This window comes from Sinocyclocheilus anshuiensis, unplaced genomic scaffold, assembly GCF_001515605.1.
Source record: "Sinocyclocheilus anshuiensis isolate Anshui unplaced genomic scaffold, SAMN03320099.WGS_v1.1 scaffold1127, whole genome shotgun sequence".
Taxonomy (NCBI): Eukaryota; Metazoa; Chordata; class Actinopteri; order Cypriniformes; family Cyprinidae; genus Sinocyclocheilus; species Sinocyclocheilus anshuiensis.
The window spans coordinates 861,392-882,760 of NW_015546115.1; the positions used below are offsets into that span (position 1 = coordinate 861,392).

At 37.8% G+C, this 21,369-nt stretch overlaps 2 protein-coding genes across 3 annotated transcripts in view; both read right to left on the minus strand.

Annotated features, from left to right (window-relative positions):
• Positions 1-168: 168 nt before the first annotated feature.
• On the minus strand, positions 169-5,233 carry LOC107700870 (actin, alpha skeletal muscle 2). Of its 2 annotated transcripts, XM_016502699.1 has the most exons (7): positions 4,978-5,233; positions 3,576-3,715; positions 3,145-3,469; positions 2,394-2,555; positions 2,114-2,305; positions 1,842-2,023; positions 169-875 (listed from the first exon to the last, which is right to left on the minus strand). In XM_016502699.1, exons 2-7 carry the CDS (start codon positions 3,702-3,704, stop codon positions 732-734), a joined length of 1,134 nt encoding a protein of 377 aa, XP_016358185.1. In that variant the 5' UTR covers positions 3,705-3,715; positions 4,978-5,233; the 3' UTR covers positions 169-731. The 2 variants fall into 2 exon arrangements, with proteins under 2 accessions (XP_016358185.1, XP_016358184.1); XM_016502698.1 differs by lacking the exon at positions 4,978-5,233 and having other exon boundaries at positions 3,576-3,744.
• A 3,796-nt stretch (positions 5,234-9,029) lies between these two features.
• LOC107700801 (nuclear pore complex protein Nup133-like) overlaps positions 9,030-21,369 on the minus strand; it is a 16,776-nt gene continuing 4,436 nt past the window's right edge. Inside the window, exons 7-25 of the mRNA XM_016502616.1 lie at positions 20,046-20,116; positions 19,795-19,942; positions 19,569-19,719; positions 19,328-19,485; positions 18,380-18,471; positions 18,151-18,308; positions 17,159-17,253; positions 16,846-17,070; positions 16,201-16,320; positions 15,136-15,235; positions 13,536-13,787; positions 13,275-13,408; positions 10,676-10,834; positions 10,415-10,550; positions 10,001-10,119; positions 9,838-9,918; positions 9,682-9,755; positions 9,506-9,594; positions 9,030-9,284 (exon numbers count right to left, since the gene is read on the minus strand). Of these exons, the coding sequence (XP_016358102.1) occupies positions 9,148-9,284; positions 9,506-9,594; positions 9,682-9,755; positions 9,838-9,918; positions 10,001-10,119; positions 10,415-10,550; positions 10,676-10,834; positions 13,275-13,408; positions 13,536-13,787; positions 15,136-15,235; positions 16,201-16,320; positions 16,846-17,070; positions 17,159-17,253; positions 18,151-18,308; positions 18,380-18,471; positions 19,328-19,485; positions 19,569-19,719; positions 19,795-19,942; positions 20,046-20,116 (2,499 nt within the window). The 3' untranslated portion in view covers positions 9,030-9,147. The remainder of the gene's footprint in view (positions 9,285-9,505; positions 9,595-9,681; positions 9,756-9,837; positions 9,919-10,000; positions 10,120-10,414; positions 10,551-10,675; positions 10,835-13,274; positions 13,409-13,535; positions 13,788-15,135; positions 15,236-16,200; positions 16,321-16,845; positions 17,071-17,158; positions 17,254-18,150; positions 18,309-18,379; positions 18,472-19,327; positions 19,486-19,568; positions 19,720-19,794; positions 19,943-20,045; positions 20,117-21,369) is intronic.

A 21,369-nucleotide genomic window follows, 5' to 3' on the forward strand; every position in this document is an offset into this window, starting at 1 on the left:
AGTATTCAAGCTAATAATATATATAATAATCTTTATTAGCTTATACTTTATATCATAACACCCGCTGTGTTATGATATAAAGTGTCAGCTAATAAAGATTACGATTCCTTTACACAAAGTATAAACTGCAAGATTGTCAGTGCTACTGTAATGCTTCTGTGATCCATTAATTGTCCCATACGCATTCATCCTCCATTAGAGCCCACTTAAATAGCCCAGATGGTTTATAGCTGTCAGATTACAGACATAACAAGACTTTGTGTTGTGTTAATCATCTGTAAACCATCGGAGAGGTTGGGTTAATATTGTTTAGTCTGTCTCAGTGTAGGCTCAAACCTAGTGTAATGTATACTGAAATGACATATTCATTGACGAGTACCATGTTTAAAAATAGATTTTCAGTTTTATTTGTCTGTTGAAGTGTGATTTGTGTTGGTCATCAACTGGACTGGGTGTACAGTGGAACGTATGGAATCTAAGGGAGCGGGGTCCTTCAATTTCAAACAGCATTCGCCAAAATACCAAGCCATGGAAGTCAGTAATAAATACATTTGTGTGCAATGAGAGCGCTTGGTATTTTTCTCTCCCTTGACGTTTTCTCAGTTTGTGCTTTTACTGCTCGCTCCTACGTCAATGCATAAATAACGACTGTAGAAAAGCTGTCCACAGGAGCAATGCACCGTCGCTTGGTTCCTGAGCAGGAAGCAATGACAGGATGGTGAGCCAGGCGCTTAGAAGCACTTGCGGTGGACGATGCTGGGGCCAGCCTCGTCGTATTCCTGCTTGGTGATCCACATCTGCTGGAAGGTGGACAGGGAGGCCAGGATGGAGCCGCCGATCCAGACGGAGTACTTGCGCTCAGGGGGAGCAATGATCTACAGAGGAGGAGGAGGAGATCAAATATTACTCAGAAAACTAGTCTGCGGTTTTAAAGGGGCCATGAACTGAGAAATCAAAATTCTCTCGATCTTTTGACATATAAGAAAGAGGTAATTGTACTATAAAAATATCCTGCAAATTTCAGAACTCAAAACTTTTCTTGTTAGTCTAAAAACAGATGATATTGAAGGCAGTCTGCCAGAATAACAGCTTGTGGAATGTGCCACTTTTCTGGTGTAATAGTGTGGCTAAGCACCGCCTCCACGGAGGAAGATCAATGCCTGCTTCTACATCGCTGCCTGTTTAGCCCCGCCCACCGATTCGCACATGTAGTGGAAACGCTCTATGCAAAAACCAAACTATAAAGATGATCTGAAGACAACAAGACGCGGTGCAGGGCCAAGTTGTGGAAAAATAGTCCTGGCATCTCCTTCCAAAATTAGGAATGAAGATCCAGACCGTCAGTAAGAACTTCTTGGTCCTTTGTTCACTTCATTTTATCGCGGATTCGTTTACAAACGAAGCACAATTTGACACAGGATTTTCAGAAAGATTGAAACTAAAAGAGGATGCCTTGTTGGCTATATTGGATCCAACAGTAATATCGCAACACACAAGTGTGAGTAACTGTTTTCATTACGTGATCGCTATTGCTTTATCTGTTATTACAGATCGTTTGATATGTACTGAATATTTATGCGTTTTAAACCTAAATCACAGCAGCATCCATCTGTGAAGGACGCAGGCTGTGTTAGCCAATCATAGCAGCGAGGGGGTCAAAAACAGGACAGAAAATAGTTACATAATTACTTCTAAATGATGATGCTTTTAGATGTTTTTGATAACATTATAAGTGGATCTCAGTTCAGCACAAAATAGTAAAAAATAAAAAAGGCAGTTCACGACCCCAATAAAGTCAACATGGAAAAACCAACTCAGCCAAACCTTGAGTTTTTTATTACCTTGATCTTCATTGTGCTGGGAGCCAGGGCTGTGATCTCCTTCTGCATACGGTCAGCAATACCAGGGTACATTGTGGTTCCACCAGACAGGACGTTGTTGGCGTACAGGTCCTTTCTGATGTCAATATCGCACTTCATGATGCTGTTGTAAGCAGTTTCGTGAATGCCGGCAGACTCCATACCTGTGCAAGTGTTTTAAGTAGAGCATATAAATGGTTGGAGGACTAAAAGGTAAGACAACAGTCGCCAATTTTAAATGTTTTCAAACATACCAATGAAGGAAGGCTGGAACAGGGTCTCGGGGCAACGGAAACGCTCGTTACCGATGGTGATGACCTGACCGTCGGGAAGCTCGTAGCTCTTCTCGAGGGAGGATGAGGAGGCAGCGGTGGCCATCTCATTCTCAAAGTCCAGTGCGACGTAGCAGAGCTTCTCCTTGATGTCACGGACAATCTCACGCTCAGCTGTGGTGGACGACAAAGCGAGAGTTGTTTATTTGGTCTGTTTCACACATGCTAGAAATATCCCAGTAAAAAGTGACCAGGTACACACCGGTTGTGACGAAAGAGTATCCGCGCTCGGTCAGGATCTTCATCAAGTAGTCTGTCAGATCGCGACCAGCCAAGTCCAGACGCATGATGGCGTGGGGAAGAGCGTAACCCTCATAGATGGGCACATTGTGGGTCACACCATCACCAGAGTCCAGCACAATACCTAACAACAGCCGGAAACAAGAAATCAGTCAGCCAGAGCTAACAGTAAGCACGTTTGAATGCATAATTAGTCACAAATGTGACCCTGGACCACAAAACCAGTCATAAGGGTCAATTTATTGAAACTGAGATTTATACATCATCTGAAAGCTGTATAAATAAGCTTTCCATTGATGTATGGTTTGTTAGGATAGGACAATATTTGTCTGAGATACAACTATTTGAAAATCTGGAATCTGAGGGTGCAAAAAAATCTAAATATTGAGAAAATCACCTTTAAATTTGTCCAAATTAAGTTCTTAGCAATGCATATTACTAATCAAAAATAAAGTTTTTATATAATTACGGTAGGAAATTTACAAAATATCTTCATGGAATATGATCTTAATATCCTAATAATTTTTGGCATAAAAGAAAAATCTATAATTTTGACCCACACGATGTATTGTTGGCTATTGCTACAAATATACCCCAGCGACTTAAGACTGGTTTTGTGCTCCAGGGTCACAAATATATAATTACAGTTGCTTTAGATGCACTGTGTGTAATGACATAAATGTTGCTCTTTCATTTACAGCACGTTGTCTTACCGGTGGTACGGCCAGAAGCGTACAGGGACAGGACGGCCTGGATGGCCACGTACATGGCGGGGACGTTGAAAGTCTCAAACATGATCTGGGTCATCTTCTCACGGTTAGCTTTGGGGTTCAGAGGGGCCTCTGTGAGCAGGGTTGGGTGCTCCTCAGGGGCCACGCGGAGCTCGTTGTAGAAGGTGTGGTGCCAGATCTTCTCCATGTCGTCCCAGTTGGTGATGATGCCGTGCTCGATTGGGTACTTCAGGGTCAGGATACCTCTCTTGCTCTGAGCCTCGTCTCCAACGTAGGAGTCTTTCTGACCCATACCGACCATCACACCCTGAAGGGGAGCATTGAGTACAACATGATCAGAATAGCCCAAGGAAAACCCATACAATCATTCTCTTAATGACAAATACAAATCCAGTAAGGATCTCTGTATGTACCTGGTGACGTGGGCGGCCGACGATGGAAGGGAAGACGGCCCTGGGAGCATCATCGCCGGCGAAACCAGCCTTGACCAGGCCAGAGCCGTTGTCGCACACCAGAGCTGTAGTCTCGTCATCGTCACACATCTTGATGGGTTCTACAAATAAAGTCAATGAGGACACTACAACCCCAACAACATCATCACTCAAACTGATAACCAAATTTGAGAACTGACTGCGTTTTCCAAACCAATCTGGCAAACTGTTTAGTTTACATTGAGAAACTGCATTAATTAATATTAGTCTTAAATGTATACGCTCTAAAAAATGCTGGGTTAAATTCAACCCAGTGCTGGGTAAAATAGGGACAAACCCAGCAATTGGGCTGTTTTGATTTTTTAGAGTGTACAATTAGGTTCTGCTTAATTATAGCATACTAACAGTGTTGGGGAGTAACTAGTTACATGTAGCTAAATGACGTAATTTAATTACAAAATAAATGTAATTGTAATCAGTTACAGTTACTGAGAAAAATGTGTAATTAAATTACAGTTATGAAATTTCTTTAGATGAACTGTTTTTTTCCCAAGGCATTATTAGACGGCAGTGTTTCCTGCCATAGCTATGCAAAGATTTGATTTCAAAAACAGTATCATAGCTATTAAACTAGGCCATATCTTGTTATGAGTTTAAATCTGTATTTGCCTCAGAACGATCTTAAAAAAAGAGGTGCTAAAGTCTGATTTTGTGGTGGCTGTGCTTTAAAATTCAATTATTATAATCTTAATTCAAGTGATGAGGGAATGTTCAAGCCTGACAGTAATCAGTGTTGAGCTCTACTGTAAGGTTAACTCTGCCTGGTTTGAATATGATTAAAACTTGAAAACATGAGAAATTTAGAAAAGTAATCAAAACGTAATCAAATAATCAGTTACATTAATAAAGTAGGCTAACTGAAATAGTTACACTACTTATTACACTTTAAATAGGGTAACCTTTCCAACACTACTAAATAGCACAGTGTAATCTGAATGAAAATATGTGAGAAAACAGTTTTGTTTGTCAAATAACGATTTGAATTTCTATTTGCACCAATATGATAAAATAATCGTACACATATGCTAAATTAATTGCATACCGCAACATAATTAGCCTACAATTGCAGGTTTATGATTTATTAAAAATAACTAAACAAAAAATGCACTCTGATGATGATTTTAATTGTTAAAGATCACTTAAAAAAATGTAGTTAAAATATACAGAGAAATGTTTCTATGATATCAGTGCAATAGCCTAAGTGAATAAAAAAGTTACGACTTTTTTTTTAAAAGTCAAAGTCAAAAGCGAAACCAAAAGTCAAATCCTTCCATTCACATCTAAAGTATCCAATTCTGAATTGCTGTTCTTATAGTTTGCTTACCTGTGTGCTGTTTGTGCTCAGAGTCGCAAGTCAAACTGAAGTGCCTGCTGCACGATGACCCGAGCACGGACCATCTTATATACACCCGTCCTCTGCTTTCCTGCTCTTCGGACAGCCATTAAGGAATGTCCATGCATTCAAATGGAATTCTTCCCGATACTCGTCCATATTTGGGTGTCGGTGGGTCGAGAGGAGGGGCTCCATATATGGCGCTCCAGACCCCAAACCACAGCGGGCGGGCGCAAGGCCACCGTAGGAGTGGACTCAGAGGCCAACACTGGGCGTTTGTGGACTAGATCTCAATATAAGGGCATGGCAGTGGTGGGTTATGATCGTTTATCATTAGCTACATTTCACCAATGCTCAAATGAAAATGTCAATGAATTCGAGATATACATTGGATGTAATACAAGTTGCTTTAGATAAAAATATTTGCCAAATGTATAAATAGCTTATTTTTCTGTGGTTGTACAATGGACCACAAAACCAGTCATAAAGGTCAAATTTTTTGAAATTGAGATTTATACATCAGCTGAATAAATAAGCTTTCCATTGATGTATAGTTTGTTAGGATAGGACCAGTGTTGGGGAAAGTTACTTTTAAAAGTAATGCATTACAATATTGCGTTACTCCATAAAAAAGTAACTAATTACGTTACTTAGATTTCTCTCAACATGGGGACAGAAGAGCTGTCAATCAATAAACTGAAAAAAAAAGTAACTCGCGTTACTTATTTGAAAAAGTAACTCAGATATTCTCTTGTAAATGAAAAAGTAATGCGTTACTTTACTAGCTTCTTGAAAAAGGTAATCTGATTACGTAACTCGCGTTACTTGTAATGCGTTACCCCTAACAAAATATCTTCCTGGAACATGATCTTTACTTAATATCCTAAGGACTTTTGGCATAGAAGAAAAATCTATAATTTTGACCCATACAATGTATTGTTGGCTATTGCTACAAATGTCCCCGTGCTACTTATGACTGCTTTTGTGCTCCAGGGTCACATTGAGATATTATAGACTAATTTAAATGATGACAGCGAAACCAGGAGTTATAAAAAATGTAAATTCTTGCAGTGTATTAAATCAGGCAAAATTAGATAAATTGGGCCATTTTTTGAAAGTCAGTTGCACTGGCAAAAAGTGGCTTAGTTTGCATGAACTGACCAATGTAAAGCCTATAAACACGGCATTTCTGAAATAAATGAGGGATTTAGTCAGTCTGTGGCACTGGGATAACAGTGTTCTTTTCAACTTCTTCCTTTCCCATAGAAAGCCACTGGATGAAGGGGAGGAGAATCTTGGAAAATCTCCTACTTGAGCCTGATGTCTATAACTGAACAATGCAGTCACCATATTAAGCCCTTCAAATATACTATCATCATCAAAAGAAAGCTGGCAATGTATTTTCTTCAGCTTGTTCATCAGCGTAAATAAGTGTTGTTAAATCATGGTTGAAGTATTGCCAATGACCAATATTATCAAAATAGACACTAAGCAACCCTCTCTGCCTTTCTGAGAACAGGAACAGGATATTATAACGAGGTTTTACCTTCTTTTATTTGGAGATGTATATTAAATTAGACAGTCATTAGATGACCATTAGACAAGCATGACCCTATGGGTGACGTCTCAGTGAAGTTTGATGCCAAGCCTAATGCCACATCATAAACAAGTATCATATTTCCTCCTCTAGTTCCAGACAGTTTATCTAGAGTCCTTAGGGATTCCAGAGGCTTCCACCCCATATAGGGTGTCAGAGAACCCCCGTAAAGTGCAGCTTATTTACTGCGGACGCCACTAATTTTACCCTCTCTTCCCTATTTTTAGGAGCTCAGGGGAGAAATTTGCTTCTCCATCAGTTCAGCTGCTCTTCTCACACCAGCTGCTGGAGGATGAAGACGAGATGAGTGAAAGAAAACAACAAGACGTTCTCAAATAAAGCCTTGCCCAATTTGGACACTTAAGAATGTCTGTATTACAGCATTACACTCTTAAAAATAAAGGTGCTTAAAAGGTTCTTCACAGTGATGCCATAGAAGAACCTTTTTGTCTAAATGGTTCCATAAAGAACCTTTAATATCTGAATAACCTTTCTGTTTCACAAAAGGTTCTTTGTGTTCAAAGAAGGTTCTTCAGATTAAAAAAAGGTAAGAAAGAGATGGTTCTTTAAAGAACCATCTCTTTCTTACCTTTTTTTAATCTGAAGAACCTTCTTTGAACACAAAGAACCTTTTGTGAAACAGAAAGGTTATTCAGATATTAAAGGTTCTTTATGGAACCATTTAGACAAAAAGGTTCTTCTATGGCATCGTGAAGCACCTTTATTTTTAAGAGTGTAGATATCTAACCAATTGGCATCTGCAAGCAAACGCAGCCAAAACTTTTCTGCAACATTTGTGCATGATTTTAGATTTGATAAACTAGTGTTGGTGATGCATGAAGTCAGCTGAACAGTCTATTAATGACAAACACAAATGAGCTTCATTTTGAATGTTATATCTATAGTTTTATCTTTTTGTGAAATGTGTTGTGCACGTGCTTCTATAAAATGGTCACTTTAATGCAACTTTGTGCCAGCTCAAAATTCAATATAAAAAGACACAATTTTGCATAAAATCCACTTATTTTGCCTGCTCTGACCCTCCTCAGCCCCTAGTATCAAAGCATACAGTTGCAATTACTGAATAAAATGCATTTATGCCACTTCAGAAGTGCTTTTGCGTCACCTTTGCAGAGTAAATTTGGTCAATTTTGTTATCTAATGCAATGACATTCAGACATCTTAAGAGTGTGGCCTAACAATCCAAATACTTTTGGGTTCACCATCTTTAAGAAAACACCATAAAACCCAAGCTAACATCTCCATTTGGTGAGCACTATTTGGCTTTGTTATTCTTTCTATCTTTGTCTTGCAGCAGAAGAAAAGCATCAAGAACTGTCTGCCGTCAATTACAGAAATACAGTTTATTCAGAAAATTCAAGCGTTGGATCATGTAATTATTATTATTTTTCTGAAACAAAGTTGGAATATTAACAAGGAAACAGTAAGTAGAAACAGGAAGTAATGTCATATGTGAGCTTTCAGGTAGTGCTCATAGTTGGCTCGCAGGAGGAACTCAAAGTATGTCTTTGATTTGAGACTCTCCAGCTCATCTTCCTGCAGAAGATCCTTCACGTCAGGCAGGTACGACTGCAGAGAAACACCTGTGGCCACAAAACACACTCTGACTGTATAGGCAGACTTTGCATTGTAATTCAATCCCTGTATGTCCTAAAGTAGGGTTGCCAATGCTTTGGATGTAAGATGCTATATTGTATACTTAATATCTGCTAAAAGCAAGTCTCAAATATGCCTAAACCACTTTGAAACCTCAAGACAAGCTTCTAGAACAACCTTCTATGGCATCGTGAAGCACCTTTATTTTTAAGAGTGTAGATATCTAACCAATTGGCATCTGCAAGCAAACGCAGCCAAAACTTTTCTGCAACATTTGTGCATGATTTTAGATTTGATAAACTAGTGTTGGTGATGCATGAAGTCAGCTGAACAGTCTATTAATGACAAACACAAATGAGCTTCATTTTGAATGTTATATCTATAGTTTTATCTTTTTGTGAAATGTGTTGTGCACGTGCTTCTATAAAATGGTCACTTTAATGCAACTTTGTGCCAGCTCAAAATTCAATATAAAAAGACACAATTTTGCATAAAATCCACTTATTTTGCCTGCTCTGACCCTCCTCAGCCCCTAGTATCAAAGCATACAGTTGCAATTACTGAATAAAATGCATTTATGCCACTTCAGAAGTGCTTTTGCGTCACCTTTGCAGAGTAAATTTGGTCAATTTTGTTATCTAATGCAATGACATTCAGACATCTTAAGAGTGTGGCCTAACAATCCAAATACTTTTGGGTTCACCATCTTTAAGAAAACACCATAAAACCCAAGCTAACATCTCCATTTGGTGAGCACTATTTGGCTTTGTTATTCTTTCTATCTTTGTCTTGCAGCAGAAGAAAAGCATCAAGAACTGTCTGCCGTCAATTACAGAAATACAGTTTATTCAGAAAATTCAAGCGTTGGATCATGTAATTATTATTATTTTTCTGAAACAAAGTTGGAATATTAACAAGGAAACAGTAAGTAGAAACAGGAAGTAATGTCATATGTGAGCTTTCAGGTAGTGCTCATAGTTGGCTCGCAGGAGGAACTCAAAGTATGTCTTTGATTTGAGACTCTCCAGCTCATCTTCCTGCAGAAGATCCTTCACGTCAGGCAGGTACGACTGCAGAGAAACACCTGTGGCCACAAAACACACTCTGACTGTATAGGCAGACTTTGCATTGTAATTCAATCCCTGTATGTCCTAAAGTAGGGTTGCCAATGCTTTGGATGTAAGATGCTATATTGTATACTTAATATCTGCTAAAAGCAAGTCTCAAATATGCCTAAACCACTTTGAAACCTCAAGACAAGCTTCTAGAACAACTGTGAGTGTGTGATTAGCAGAGTCACTGTACCTTCCTGAATGAGTTTCTGTAGGATCTTGACGAAAGTGCTGTCTCTGGCTGCTTCTAGAGGATCGTCATTATCATCAGACGACGCCCAACTGCAACCAATCCATCAGCCGGTTATTGCAAGACCATTATAGTCAAGTAAAACGAAAACTCATTGGAGTGAGTTTTGAGACGCTCACCTCTCCTTCCAGTCTTTCTTCAAGGCTTTACTGAAGATCTCCCGTTTTAGGGCATCAATATTAACCGCGTCCTCCTACAGGCGATGAATACACATCAGAAACATATGTGCTCAGAAAAGGCACTTGTTTTTAATGTAGTCTATTATTGACAGATACCTCCTCCAAGTACTCCAGCAGATCGAGAGCTTTCTTAAAGTCGTACTCGTTGGCTCCACGGTTCTCACTGCAGATGTACAGCTGGAGACGAGGAAAAGATAGACATAAAGTAAGAGAAATGAGGAGGAAGCGCATGAGCACAGTATTTTTGTGGTTTACTCACTTCAATGAGGTTACGAGGGCTCAGTAAAGGCATGCTGTCTGGGTTCAGCTGCTTCTCGTCCAGCAGCTGTTTAGGAAGAGTCTCCTGATGAAGCAGAAACCTCTCCTGCTCCACTATATCTGCACCAACACACATGGGAAAAACACCAGACAACAACGATTATATATCAGAAATATTTAGGGCTCGAGAGATTATTTGGGGAGGGAAATGCAGGTCCGATTCAAACCCATGTCGCCTGTGTCTACAGAAGAAAGATGCATCATTTGCTCCACATTCTGTTGATGTACTAACACTAAAAATGCTTGTTGCAATATGACAAAAAGAGAACTCCCTTTTATACGGACTAAAACAGAATTTTAGACAAATCAAAGAGTCAATATGTCTTCCAAACACATGCGAAGGCACACGACTGACCGTTGAGCTGTCTGCGGTGCACGGCTTCAGGCATGTCTGACGCCAGAGCCGTGAGTTTGCTGAGGGCCAGCAGGGTTTTCTTCTTGCTGAAGTACCGAGTCTCCGTGTTGGCCTGACTGCACAGGGTACGATGGGCCTGTCGTGAAGAAAACAAAGCATTTAGAACACTACAAGTGACAGTAACCATGTGGTGTGCACTTTAGTGTATAAAAAACAAATAAAAATGTAATATGCATTTATTTTATTTCTTTATTCTCTTACTCGCTGATAGTCCTGCACATGTATGTCATGCAGCCAGCTGAGGTGATCGTGAGCCTGCAGGAAACTGGCCAGCTGCTGGTGTGTTGCTATTGGCTGAGACAGCAGCTTCCCTCTCTTGCCTTTCTCCATGTACCAGCGGAACAGGAAGTCAGCGAAGTTCTACAGGAAACAGGGAGGGCTGTGAGTAAATGCATTTGGCACAAGTACCGTAAACAACTGTGATTTCAGTATATTTTTCTTGGAACTGCATTGCAAGAATTTCAAAGTGTCCGTGTGCAATACTCTTTAATTAAACAAAAGACAGTTCTACAAATATTGAAATATTCTCAACTGGCCAAAAGCTACTTCAAACTACACAATCCAGAAGCATCTGTTGATAATATAGTAGCGGTTAAAAGTTTGGGATCGATGTTTGTGAAAGAAGCCTCTTATGCGCTTCATGGCTGCCTTTATTTGATCAAAATGAACTAAAAACGTAAAAAATTGTGAAATATTATATACAATTTAAAATAACTGTTTTCTATTTGAACATATCTGAAAATGTAATTTCTTCCACTGATGATAAAGCTGAATTTTCAGCATCATTACTTCAGTGTCACGGCCATTTCACATTGAGCGCGAGGTGAATCGCCGACGAACGTTGCTTTCACACCGAGCGCGAAACGATTAATCGCCTTGTGCTAATTCGTGCCTGCACGCTAGGTGGCGCCGACCAGCAATGCATTTTTCCTCATGTAGCCTATGCATCTCGTATATATGGATTTAACATCGTCCACTGCTCAGTATGCAGCATTAAATTAAGATAAATAACTTTTGGTTCATCAGAAACACAAACTATCCATAATGCTTACAAGAAAATAAAATCAGAGGTACAATTACCATCAAGCTACATTTCAAAAGCTATGTAATTAATGTTTTTGCTCAAACCCCACTTTAAACCATCATCGAGTGCTTGTAATAACTTCTGATTGATCTAAAATGGATTTTGATTCTATAATAGGCAGACATGCATTCTTTTTATGTTTTAATGGACTGAATGCTACCTGCTTGTCATTTGTCATAAACATCCTTTATTGTTATAAAAATACCATGAGCTGCATAAAGACATGTACAGAAAATATATCGTATAAATATAAATATATCTATATGTTCAGACACCAACGACAACATCATCTCAACATCCATATTTTTTGTATGTTGGTTGAAAGTCCTCTACTTTGGTGTTTTTACGCTTGTGCTCAATACAGTCTTCTGAGCTTTTAGCACCACCGCGTCAATCTTTTGGGTAACAGCAGTTGCTCTGGCCATATGATGTAATGCTCAAATCTTACTGGACAGCCCGTGTTTTCACTAGTGTTGGGCTATATGGTTATTTTTCATATCGCCAGCCTGTGAGATCGCGATACACGATATTATCGTGCATGGGTGGGTGGGGCAAGAGAGAGACTCTCTGTACTTGTCATAGGCTATTACATAACTATTTGGTGTTTTAAACCGTGTGCGAGAGAGTAAAGCCTCTGTTGCGTGAAAGCACCACTAATCTAAATAATATACTTTTAAACATACTGATAAACTAACATGTTAAATATAAAAATATTTAAAACAGCTAGTTCATATATATTCGGATACAACAGTCATACATAGCTATTAGGACCGCGCGTCCTGTGACAAGTTTGCCGCGTCGGCACACGGAAGTTGTCAGTCTAAAAGGTCTGCAGTCAATGGTGAAAATCAAAAGTAGATTTATTTTTAAAGACCAACAGTTTAACATTAAATATTGAACATAAATGAACACGTTAAATATAAAAGTGTTTAAAACAGGTAAGTTCATATATTAGGAGTAAAGTTAAATTAAACGGATACATCAGTCATACAGCGCTCCAGACTGCGTGCCCCATGACAAGCCCGACACACCGCCACAGAAACAAGAATGAGATGCGTTCTAACATAACTGTGGCATTAAACTCCGTTAGTGGGGGCTCAGTTAAAATATTGCACATATATAGGCCGTTCAGATTACTTGTTAAAGTGCAATGAAATACCTTATATCAGCAGACGATGTACGTCTGTGTTTGTGGTTGGAGACTCTAATCCTCATTTGCGTGTGTGTGTGTGAGAAGTGCGGTGCTGAAGTGAAATAGCGGGGCAATTTGATAATAATAGCCGAATTATAATAGGCCGCTGAATAATAATAATAATAATAATTTAATACATGAATAGGAGAATGAGCCTAATATCGTCTTGACTATCGACAGACATCTGCTATCGTCGATATCTCTGACTATCGTCTATCGGCACAACCCTAGTTTTCGCTTTGCGAAACTGAAAAGATTTGCTGAACTGGTTCGGAAAAAAATATTCGCATTTTTGGTGCACGAATGTTCGTGGTCTATGCATCCATAGGAATCTGTTGTTTTATTCCAGTGCGTCACTGTGTCCGATATTCGTTTCGCTTTTTCGCGCTCAGTGTGGAAAGGCCTTTATATTCCCATTTTGTAGTGTTGTCTGATTATTACCAATGTTGAAAACAGTTGTGCTGCTTCATGTGTATATGGTTTGTGTTGACATTTCAGAGTTGTTGGGCCAGTGGGTTTGTTACCTGATCAGCGAATTTGACCATGTACTGCTGTAGTCGACTCTGGTTATCTGTCCGCTCACACAACTGCACCAATATGTCAAAGTCACAGTATTTCTCCGCCAGTGCTGCAACCCACTGATGCTGACCCAACTCCACTGCCACAGTCACAGACAACACAAATATGTTAAGCACATAATCTGCTCCGATTTGCAGCTTATTCTGGCCACACAGACAGGAAGAGACACAAAAGTGAGCAATCACAAAACACCAATGTAAGCTCACAGAGAGGCGCGAGCAGCTCCGAGCGTTTCTGCGTGTACTCGTTCTCCAGCATGACGTAGCGCTCCTGTTGTCCGGCGCGGCGGAGAGACGTCAGCTGAGCCACGTAACCACTCAACAGAGAGTCCAACAGCGCCACCAGCTGCTCGCTCAGCGCGGCGCGCAGCTCCACGTCTGCGTGCGGATACGCCGCGCGCAGGATCAGCTCGTGCTGCCGCGTGATGACGGTCCGGACTCCACCCGCTCCTCCTGAGGCTGAGAGGAAGAAACTATGACGCTCATACTGGTGGAGAGCTGCTCTTGTGTTTACAGTAGGGATGCAACGATTCACTCAACTCACGATTCGATTTTCTCAAGATTTTTTATAACAAAATGAGATCGAAGACATTATACTGTAAATAAAAATGTGTCCTTTTATTAGGCTATTGCTGCACGTTTCTTTGTGAAATTGTTTTTATAACAAAATGAGATCGAAGACATTATACTGTAAATAAAAATGTTTCCTTTTATTAGGCTATTGCTGCACGTTTCTTTGTGAAATTGACATATAACAAAACTTAATTGAAATTTTAAAACAAACCTCAAATCAAATAAGCAAGTTACACAAAAGAAATCTCTTCATATGAACAAACTAAGGCTTTGTCTGTGCTCTTTCCATTTAAAATGATTCACTCAACTCACGATTCGATTTTCTCAAGATTTTTTATAACAAAATGAGATCGAAGACATTATACTGTAAATAAAAATGTGTCCTTTTATTAGGCTATTGCTGCACGTTTCTTTGTGAAATTGACATATAACAAAACTTAACTGAAATTTTAAAACAAACCTCAAATCAAATAAGCAAGTTACACAAATAAAAGAAATCTCTTCATATGAACAAACTAAGGCTTTGTCTGTGCTCTTTCCATTTAAAATTAGAGGCAACCATTGCATTTTAATCATGATCCAAACAAAAATGCTGCATACATGCAACATGAGCAGTTTTTAATCTAAATTAAATTGTATAATTTCGAAATTTGAAGCAAAAACAGAATGGTTTGATCTCAGTTTTGTGAAACCATCCATAAAAATATCTGCATGAAACAGAAACAGCAGACGAGCTGAATCAGACACAGATTCACTCTCTGCCAGCAGGTGGCGCTTAAAGCGTTTCCTTGGTTTCCGCTGCGCTTATGAACTTCAATATGCGTTATACAGAGGCAAGAGGAAAAGAAAACAATACCATCTAAACTTTTCTAAAGACAGTAAGTTCCCCTCAGACATGAATTCATATAAACTCCTACACCTAACTGAATCGCGATTTGTTTAACAGCTCAGCCGATTTGAATCGTCACATATTTGAATCAATTTTTAACCGGCTCGCGGTTAATCGTATTGTTCAGAGGCAAGATGAAAAGAAAATACCACGTAAACTTTCTAAAGACAGTTAGTTCAGAGATAAAGTCATATAAACTCCTACGCTAATTGTATCGTGATTTGTTTGGCATCTCAATCGATTTGAATCGTCACATATTTTCAACCGGCTCGCGGTTCATTGTTGCATCCCTAGTTTATAGTGCTCTGGCGGTCAGAAAATAAACAGGTCCTGTCAGGTGTTTACCTGTCCATGGGATGTACTCTGGCTCCGGGCCGCAGTTCTCTGGCGCTCTGTACAGAGATGCTTTGGTCTCTCGGTACTGTGCTGCTGCTTGAATCATATCCTTCAACACAAAACATGATGATTATTCATCTCTCAATCTCGGAGACCAGGAAGATTGTGTGTAAAATATTCTTTCGAGCCCCGTGAATTTAAAATAGAGGATTTGTGGCTTTAAGTCCATGTATGTTAGCCTTAAGGACGTCAAGCTTTTAATCTTTAATTTTGTGGGCTGCAAGGTGGACACTGAAAATTTTTACAAAATGTATTTTTGGGTTTGTCAAAATTAAGATGCATCTAAGATATTAAAGAAATAGATTTAACATTGATTTTCTTATATTCATATAATATTAAAGTACTTCCATAGTTTTTAGCAAAAAGAAAAACACAAATAAGCATATTTAGTTTTGTAGGAAAAACTATTTTAACAATTTGCTTTACAAATTCTAAAACTATTAAATACATTTTAAAAATTAAATTTATATTAAATACATTTTAAAAATTTATTTTATATTAAATATTAAATAATCAGAGTGTTGTAAACACTGCTACTTAATGTTTTTTTTGTGGAAAACAATTTTTTCAGGATTGATTTAATTTAATTATTTAAAAGTATTATTTTAATAGAAATCTCTTGTAACATTATACATGTCTTTTCTGAAGGATCATGTGACACTGAAGACTGGAGTAATGATGCTGAAAATTCAGCTTTGATCACAGCAATAAATTACATTCTACAATATATTCAAATAGAAAACAGTTCTTTTGAATTGTAATACTATTTCACAATATTACTGATTTTAATGTATTTTTGAGCACATAAATGCAGTCTTGGTGAGCAGAAGAGACTTTCTTCAGAAACATTTAAAAATCATAATGTTTCCAAACTTTTGACAAGTACTGTATATTTCACAAAAACTCTCTCTTTATGGGATAAAAATGACAAGTACCTAGATATGTTCAACCTGGCCCACTGATTCAAGATTATCTGAGTGCAGGAATTAATAAATTAGAAAAACTGCTGTGCACCTTGACAATGTCATTGACGTTGAGCACCACCTCGGCCCACCTGGCGGCATCCGAATGCTCTTTTAAAGCTTTTTCCTCCTCATCCAACAGACACTCAAAGATGGAGGAGATCTGAGACACCTGGAGACACAAACACGAGATAAAGCAGAGAAAAATACATATGTGACCCTGGAGCACAAAACCAGTCATAAGGGTCAATTTTTTGAAATTGAGATTTATACACCATCTCAAAGCTGAATAAATAAATTTTCCATTGATGTATGGTTTGTTAGGACAGGACAACATTTGGCCGAGATACAACTATTTGAAAATCTGGAATCTGAGGGTGCAAAAAAAATCTAAATATTGAGAAAATCACCTTTAAAGTTGTCCAAATTAAGTTCTTAGCAATGCATATTACTAATAAAAAATTAAGTTTTAATATATTTACAGTAGGAAATGTACAAAATATCTTCATGGAACATGATCTTTACTTAATATCCTAATGATTTTTGGCATAAAAGAAAAATCTATAATTTTGACCCATACAATGTATTTTTGGCTATTGCTACAAATATCCCCGTGCTACTTAAGACTGGTTTTGTGGTCTAGGGTCACATATATTCTCCATTCCAGTTTGATGATCAGGGTGCTGAAGTCTGGCACCTCTCTGAAGAACACGTCCGCAGGCGTGAGGTTGGACGGTATGTCAGTGTTGCTCTTCTTCAGGGCCGACAGGATGGCCGTGTTCACCAGCTCTGGATGCTTGGCATGATGGTTCTTCAGCACGATGGCGGCCGAGAGCTTCTCCGCATGTTCGCATAGCAAGAGTCGCGTAGCCATCGGGGACATGCGCACCGCTGTGGAAGTGAGGCGGTCTAGAAGGCCTGTCTGTAGAGCAGACAGAAAGAAAAAGCATTGCTGAAGGCTGTGAAGAGGATGAAAGAGTGTCTCATAGCTTGTGTGTCTGATGAGGAACCTGAAGCAGGAAGTCCATGAGGCAGCGGTGAGCTTTCATCTTATCCTCCAACTGATGCAGCAGGATCAGAGACGTCAGTGTAAATCCAGCGCCCTCTACAGGACAAAACACACAAACGTACAAATCCACCGGGGTCCACAATTAACATCTTTTACCTCTGGATTTACCACCTGAAGTTCAACTTAACTCATTTTTTTTACACTCCAAGTGACAACACATATGTGGAATATTCTCCACAATAAACCACAAAAACAAACAAAAAATGTGTCTGATTTTTTGTGACATAGCTGGCTCATGTATTCAGAAAAAAAGCTAAATAATTAAAAAAAGATGATTCTACAAAAAAAAGGCAATAGTATTTATTAAATATGTTGCATTTTTTACGAGGAATTATATTTTAATTATTTATATTAAATACTTAATATTAAATAATACTAGTGCTGTCAAATGATTAATCCCATCCATAATAAAAGTTTTTGTTTACATAATATATGTGTGTATACTGTGTATATTTATTATGTATATATAAATACAAACACAGCATGTATGTATTAAAGAAAAATTATGTTTATATAATAAATATATTTATATAAAATATAAGAATATGAATATATAAATGTATATACATCTAAATATTTTCAAAATATATACTGTATGTGTGTGTATTCATATATACATAATAAATATACACACATATGTAATAAAAAACGTATTTTGGATGTGATTAATCGTTTGACAGCACTAAATAAATTAATTATGGAAAACAATTGATTTTTGTGTAAATATCATGTAAATATAATGTATTAATTACATAAACATGATTTATTAATAAAGATTAGTTAATAAAATACTTAATAAAAATTAAAAAAAATACACTTTCATGGTTGGCAAGAATTTTTTATGGCCAGAAGATTTTCTAAATTATCTTGTATAAATTTTGAACTGTTTCGATGAAGTTATAATTTATGGGGCAGAAAGAAAGGTTTTCTCACCATCAGGAACAGACTCGGCCCAGCGTGGGTCACATGCAGGGAAGTCATCCACCAGATCCAGGTCAATCTGGGTCACGACGGCATCCAGCTCTGCACCTCCCTCTCCGTCGCTGGGGAAGAGCTCGATCACCATGCTCTGAGTTCCTACCAGATCATGACTGCACAGCAGAGCATCTGTGAGCGGCAGTCACTGACTCGACACTCACAAACACAAGTGAAGGAAACTCACCGGCAGAACTGCAGGAACGCTTGCTTCAGCAGCTTAGTTCTGTCCTCCTGGGCCACCATGTCTATTTTAGGTGGTGTCTCTAATGGGGTACCCTGAAAAGATACTTCCTTGAATAAATTAACACATTATAAATGTATACATACATGCATATAAATTACATATAAATTTGCAAGATACTAGTTCATGAATAGACAAAAATCTGCCAAACAATTCTAATTCTTTTAAATAATTAAATTTTTAAATGTATTTCTAGTTATAGAAATATCTATTTTTACCAGAGACTAGTTCATTAATACACAATAAACTGAAATAATTAATAAAATACTTTAAACATAATAAACACTTTAAATTTATTATATTTTATATAATGGAGTGCCCTAAAAAAAAACGGATTTAGTCACTTAAATTAAAATATTATAAACTTCTACATACATATAATTTACGAGAAACTAGTTCATGAATGCACAAAAAAATCATAAAATATTTAAAATATAATAAATGTTTACATTTATAACATTTCAATTTATAATGAAGTGCCATGAATAGAAAAAAAAATCCTGATTTCAAGTCACTTAAATAAATTAAAACATTATACATTTCTATATACGTATAAATTATATATTTTTGCCAGATACTAGCTCATGAATCACAAAAAACTGCCAAACAATTCAAAATGACCTTTTTAAAATAATCTTTATATTTTTTAATTTATAACATTACAAATTGTAATAAAGTGCCCTGAAAAGAAAACAAAATCCTGATTTCTAAATTCAAAATAATATTTATATTTTAAATTATAACGGAGTGCCCTGAAGAGATGAAAAATATTTTCTGATTTCTAGCTACTTGAACAAACACCATACAATGTAAATATATATAATTTAACATATATAAAAATTATGTGTATAAAATATTATTAGGCCTCCTTTAAGTAAATTGGGTCCAGACCTCGGGTCCAGGTCCAGCCACTGAGGTGCAGAGCGAGTCCTCCATGGTCTCAGGCAGCAGGGAAGCACTTTCTCTCGCTAAAACAGCAACCAGCCCGCTGTTCTGAGAGAAAAACACCGGCAGACCGGCACACACCCCACCGCCTCGGATACAGTCACCTGCACAACAGGCAAAACAACAGAGATGAACTACAGGAGGAAGACCAGCCACTTCATTTGTCTTCTCAGTCCGAGGGCTGCACCTGGAGAGCTGAAGGAGATCTTCTCCTCAGCGAGTCCTCCGCGTCCAGCTCCAGTGCTGCAGGTGAACACCAGCTCCTCATTATAGAGGTACGCCGCTGGACTCCACGGATCAGGCAACACCAAACGCGTCTTCTGCAGCTCCTCCTCACTCTGACGCACAAAACCAGAGCTCAGTTCATTCAGTTCACAATCCAGGAAGAGATTCAGATCATTTGAACGCTGTACCTGGAAGGGTGGGTTGTATTTGGTGACCTCCACAGTGAGCAGGTCTGAGGACGGCGCTGTGCTTTCTGCAAGAGTGACCAGGCAGAAATACGCCACACATGGAGTGTTGCCCGGATGCCACGCCGCTGCCAACACCACCAGCCCCGCTCTGAAGAGACACACAACATGTCACTGCATAATAATGCCAATCCTGCATGTGGTGTCTGTGCATTAATCTGATGATTATTCGGTTTCATATTCAAAAGACTCACTTGCTGTACTGCATGTCCAGATAAGAGACATTCACTCCTTTCTTGATCTCAGAGTAGTTACTTTCTGAGTCCTATAAGACAAGTCAAGGATATTACATAAGCACACATCTATATATGACATATTAAGAAACTGAAAGAAATTAATACTTTTATTCAGCAAAGATGCATTCAATTGATCAAAAGTGCCAGTGAAGACATTTATTATGTAACAAAAGATTTCAAATCTGTTCCTTTGAACTTTCTATTCGGCAAAAATCTTGAAAATAATAATGTATTATAGTTTCCACAAAAATATTAATCACAACTGTTTTCAAAATTGATAATAATTATAAATTTTTCTTGAGCAGTAAATCAGCATATTAGCGTGATTTCTGAAGGATCATGTGACACTGAAGACTGGAGTAATGATGCTGAAAATTCAGCTTTGATCACAGCAATAAATTATATATACATACACTGGTGTGAAAAAGTGTTGGCCCCCTTCCTGATTTCTTATTTTTTTGCATGTTTGTCACACTTTAATGTTTCAGATCATCAAACAAATTTAAATATTAGTAAAAGATAACACAAGTGAACACAACATGCAGTTTTTAAATGAAGGTTTTTATTATTATTAAGGGAAAACAAAATCCAAAACTACATGGCCCTGTGTGAAAAAGTGTTTGCCCCCTAAACCTAATAACTGGTTGTGCCACACTTAGCAGCAACAACTGCAATCAAGCGTTTGCGATAACTTGCAATGAGTCTGTTACAGCGCTGCCAGGAAGGGGGCCAACACTTTTTCACACCACTGTAGATGAAATTCAAATAGAAAATTTTACTGTTTTTCTGTATTTTTGATCAAATAAATGCAGCCCTGGTGATCATAAGAGATTAAATAAAAAAAAAATAATTTTGAGCACTAAAATAAAGTACAAAATATAAAAGCTGTGTTGCTCCTTTCACATGCAAATAGGGCATTTGGGGCACAGCAGAAAAAAATATTTCTAGAAGTCAGAAAACGGGTAGAAAATGGGCATTAAAGAAAACAAACATGACCGTTTTTTCACAAAAACTTTACTATTATATACTACCAGTCAAATGTTTGGAATAATTCATATTTTAAGTGTTTTCTTCTTCTGCTAAACAAGGCTGCATTTATCTGATAAAAACAGTAAAAACTGTAATACTGTGAAATATTATATACAATTTTAAAATAACTGTTTTCTATATGATTATATTTTAAAATGTATTTTTCCCCCTTGCAATCAAATCTGAATTTTCAGCATCATTTCTCCAGTCTTCAGTGTCACATGATCCTTCAGAAATCATTCTTAATATGCTG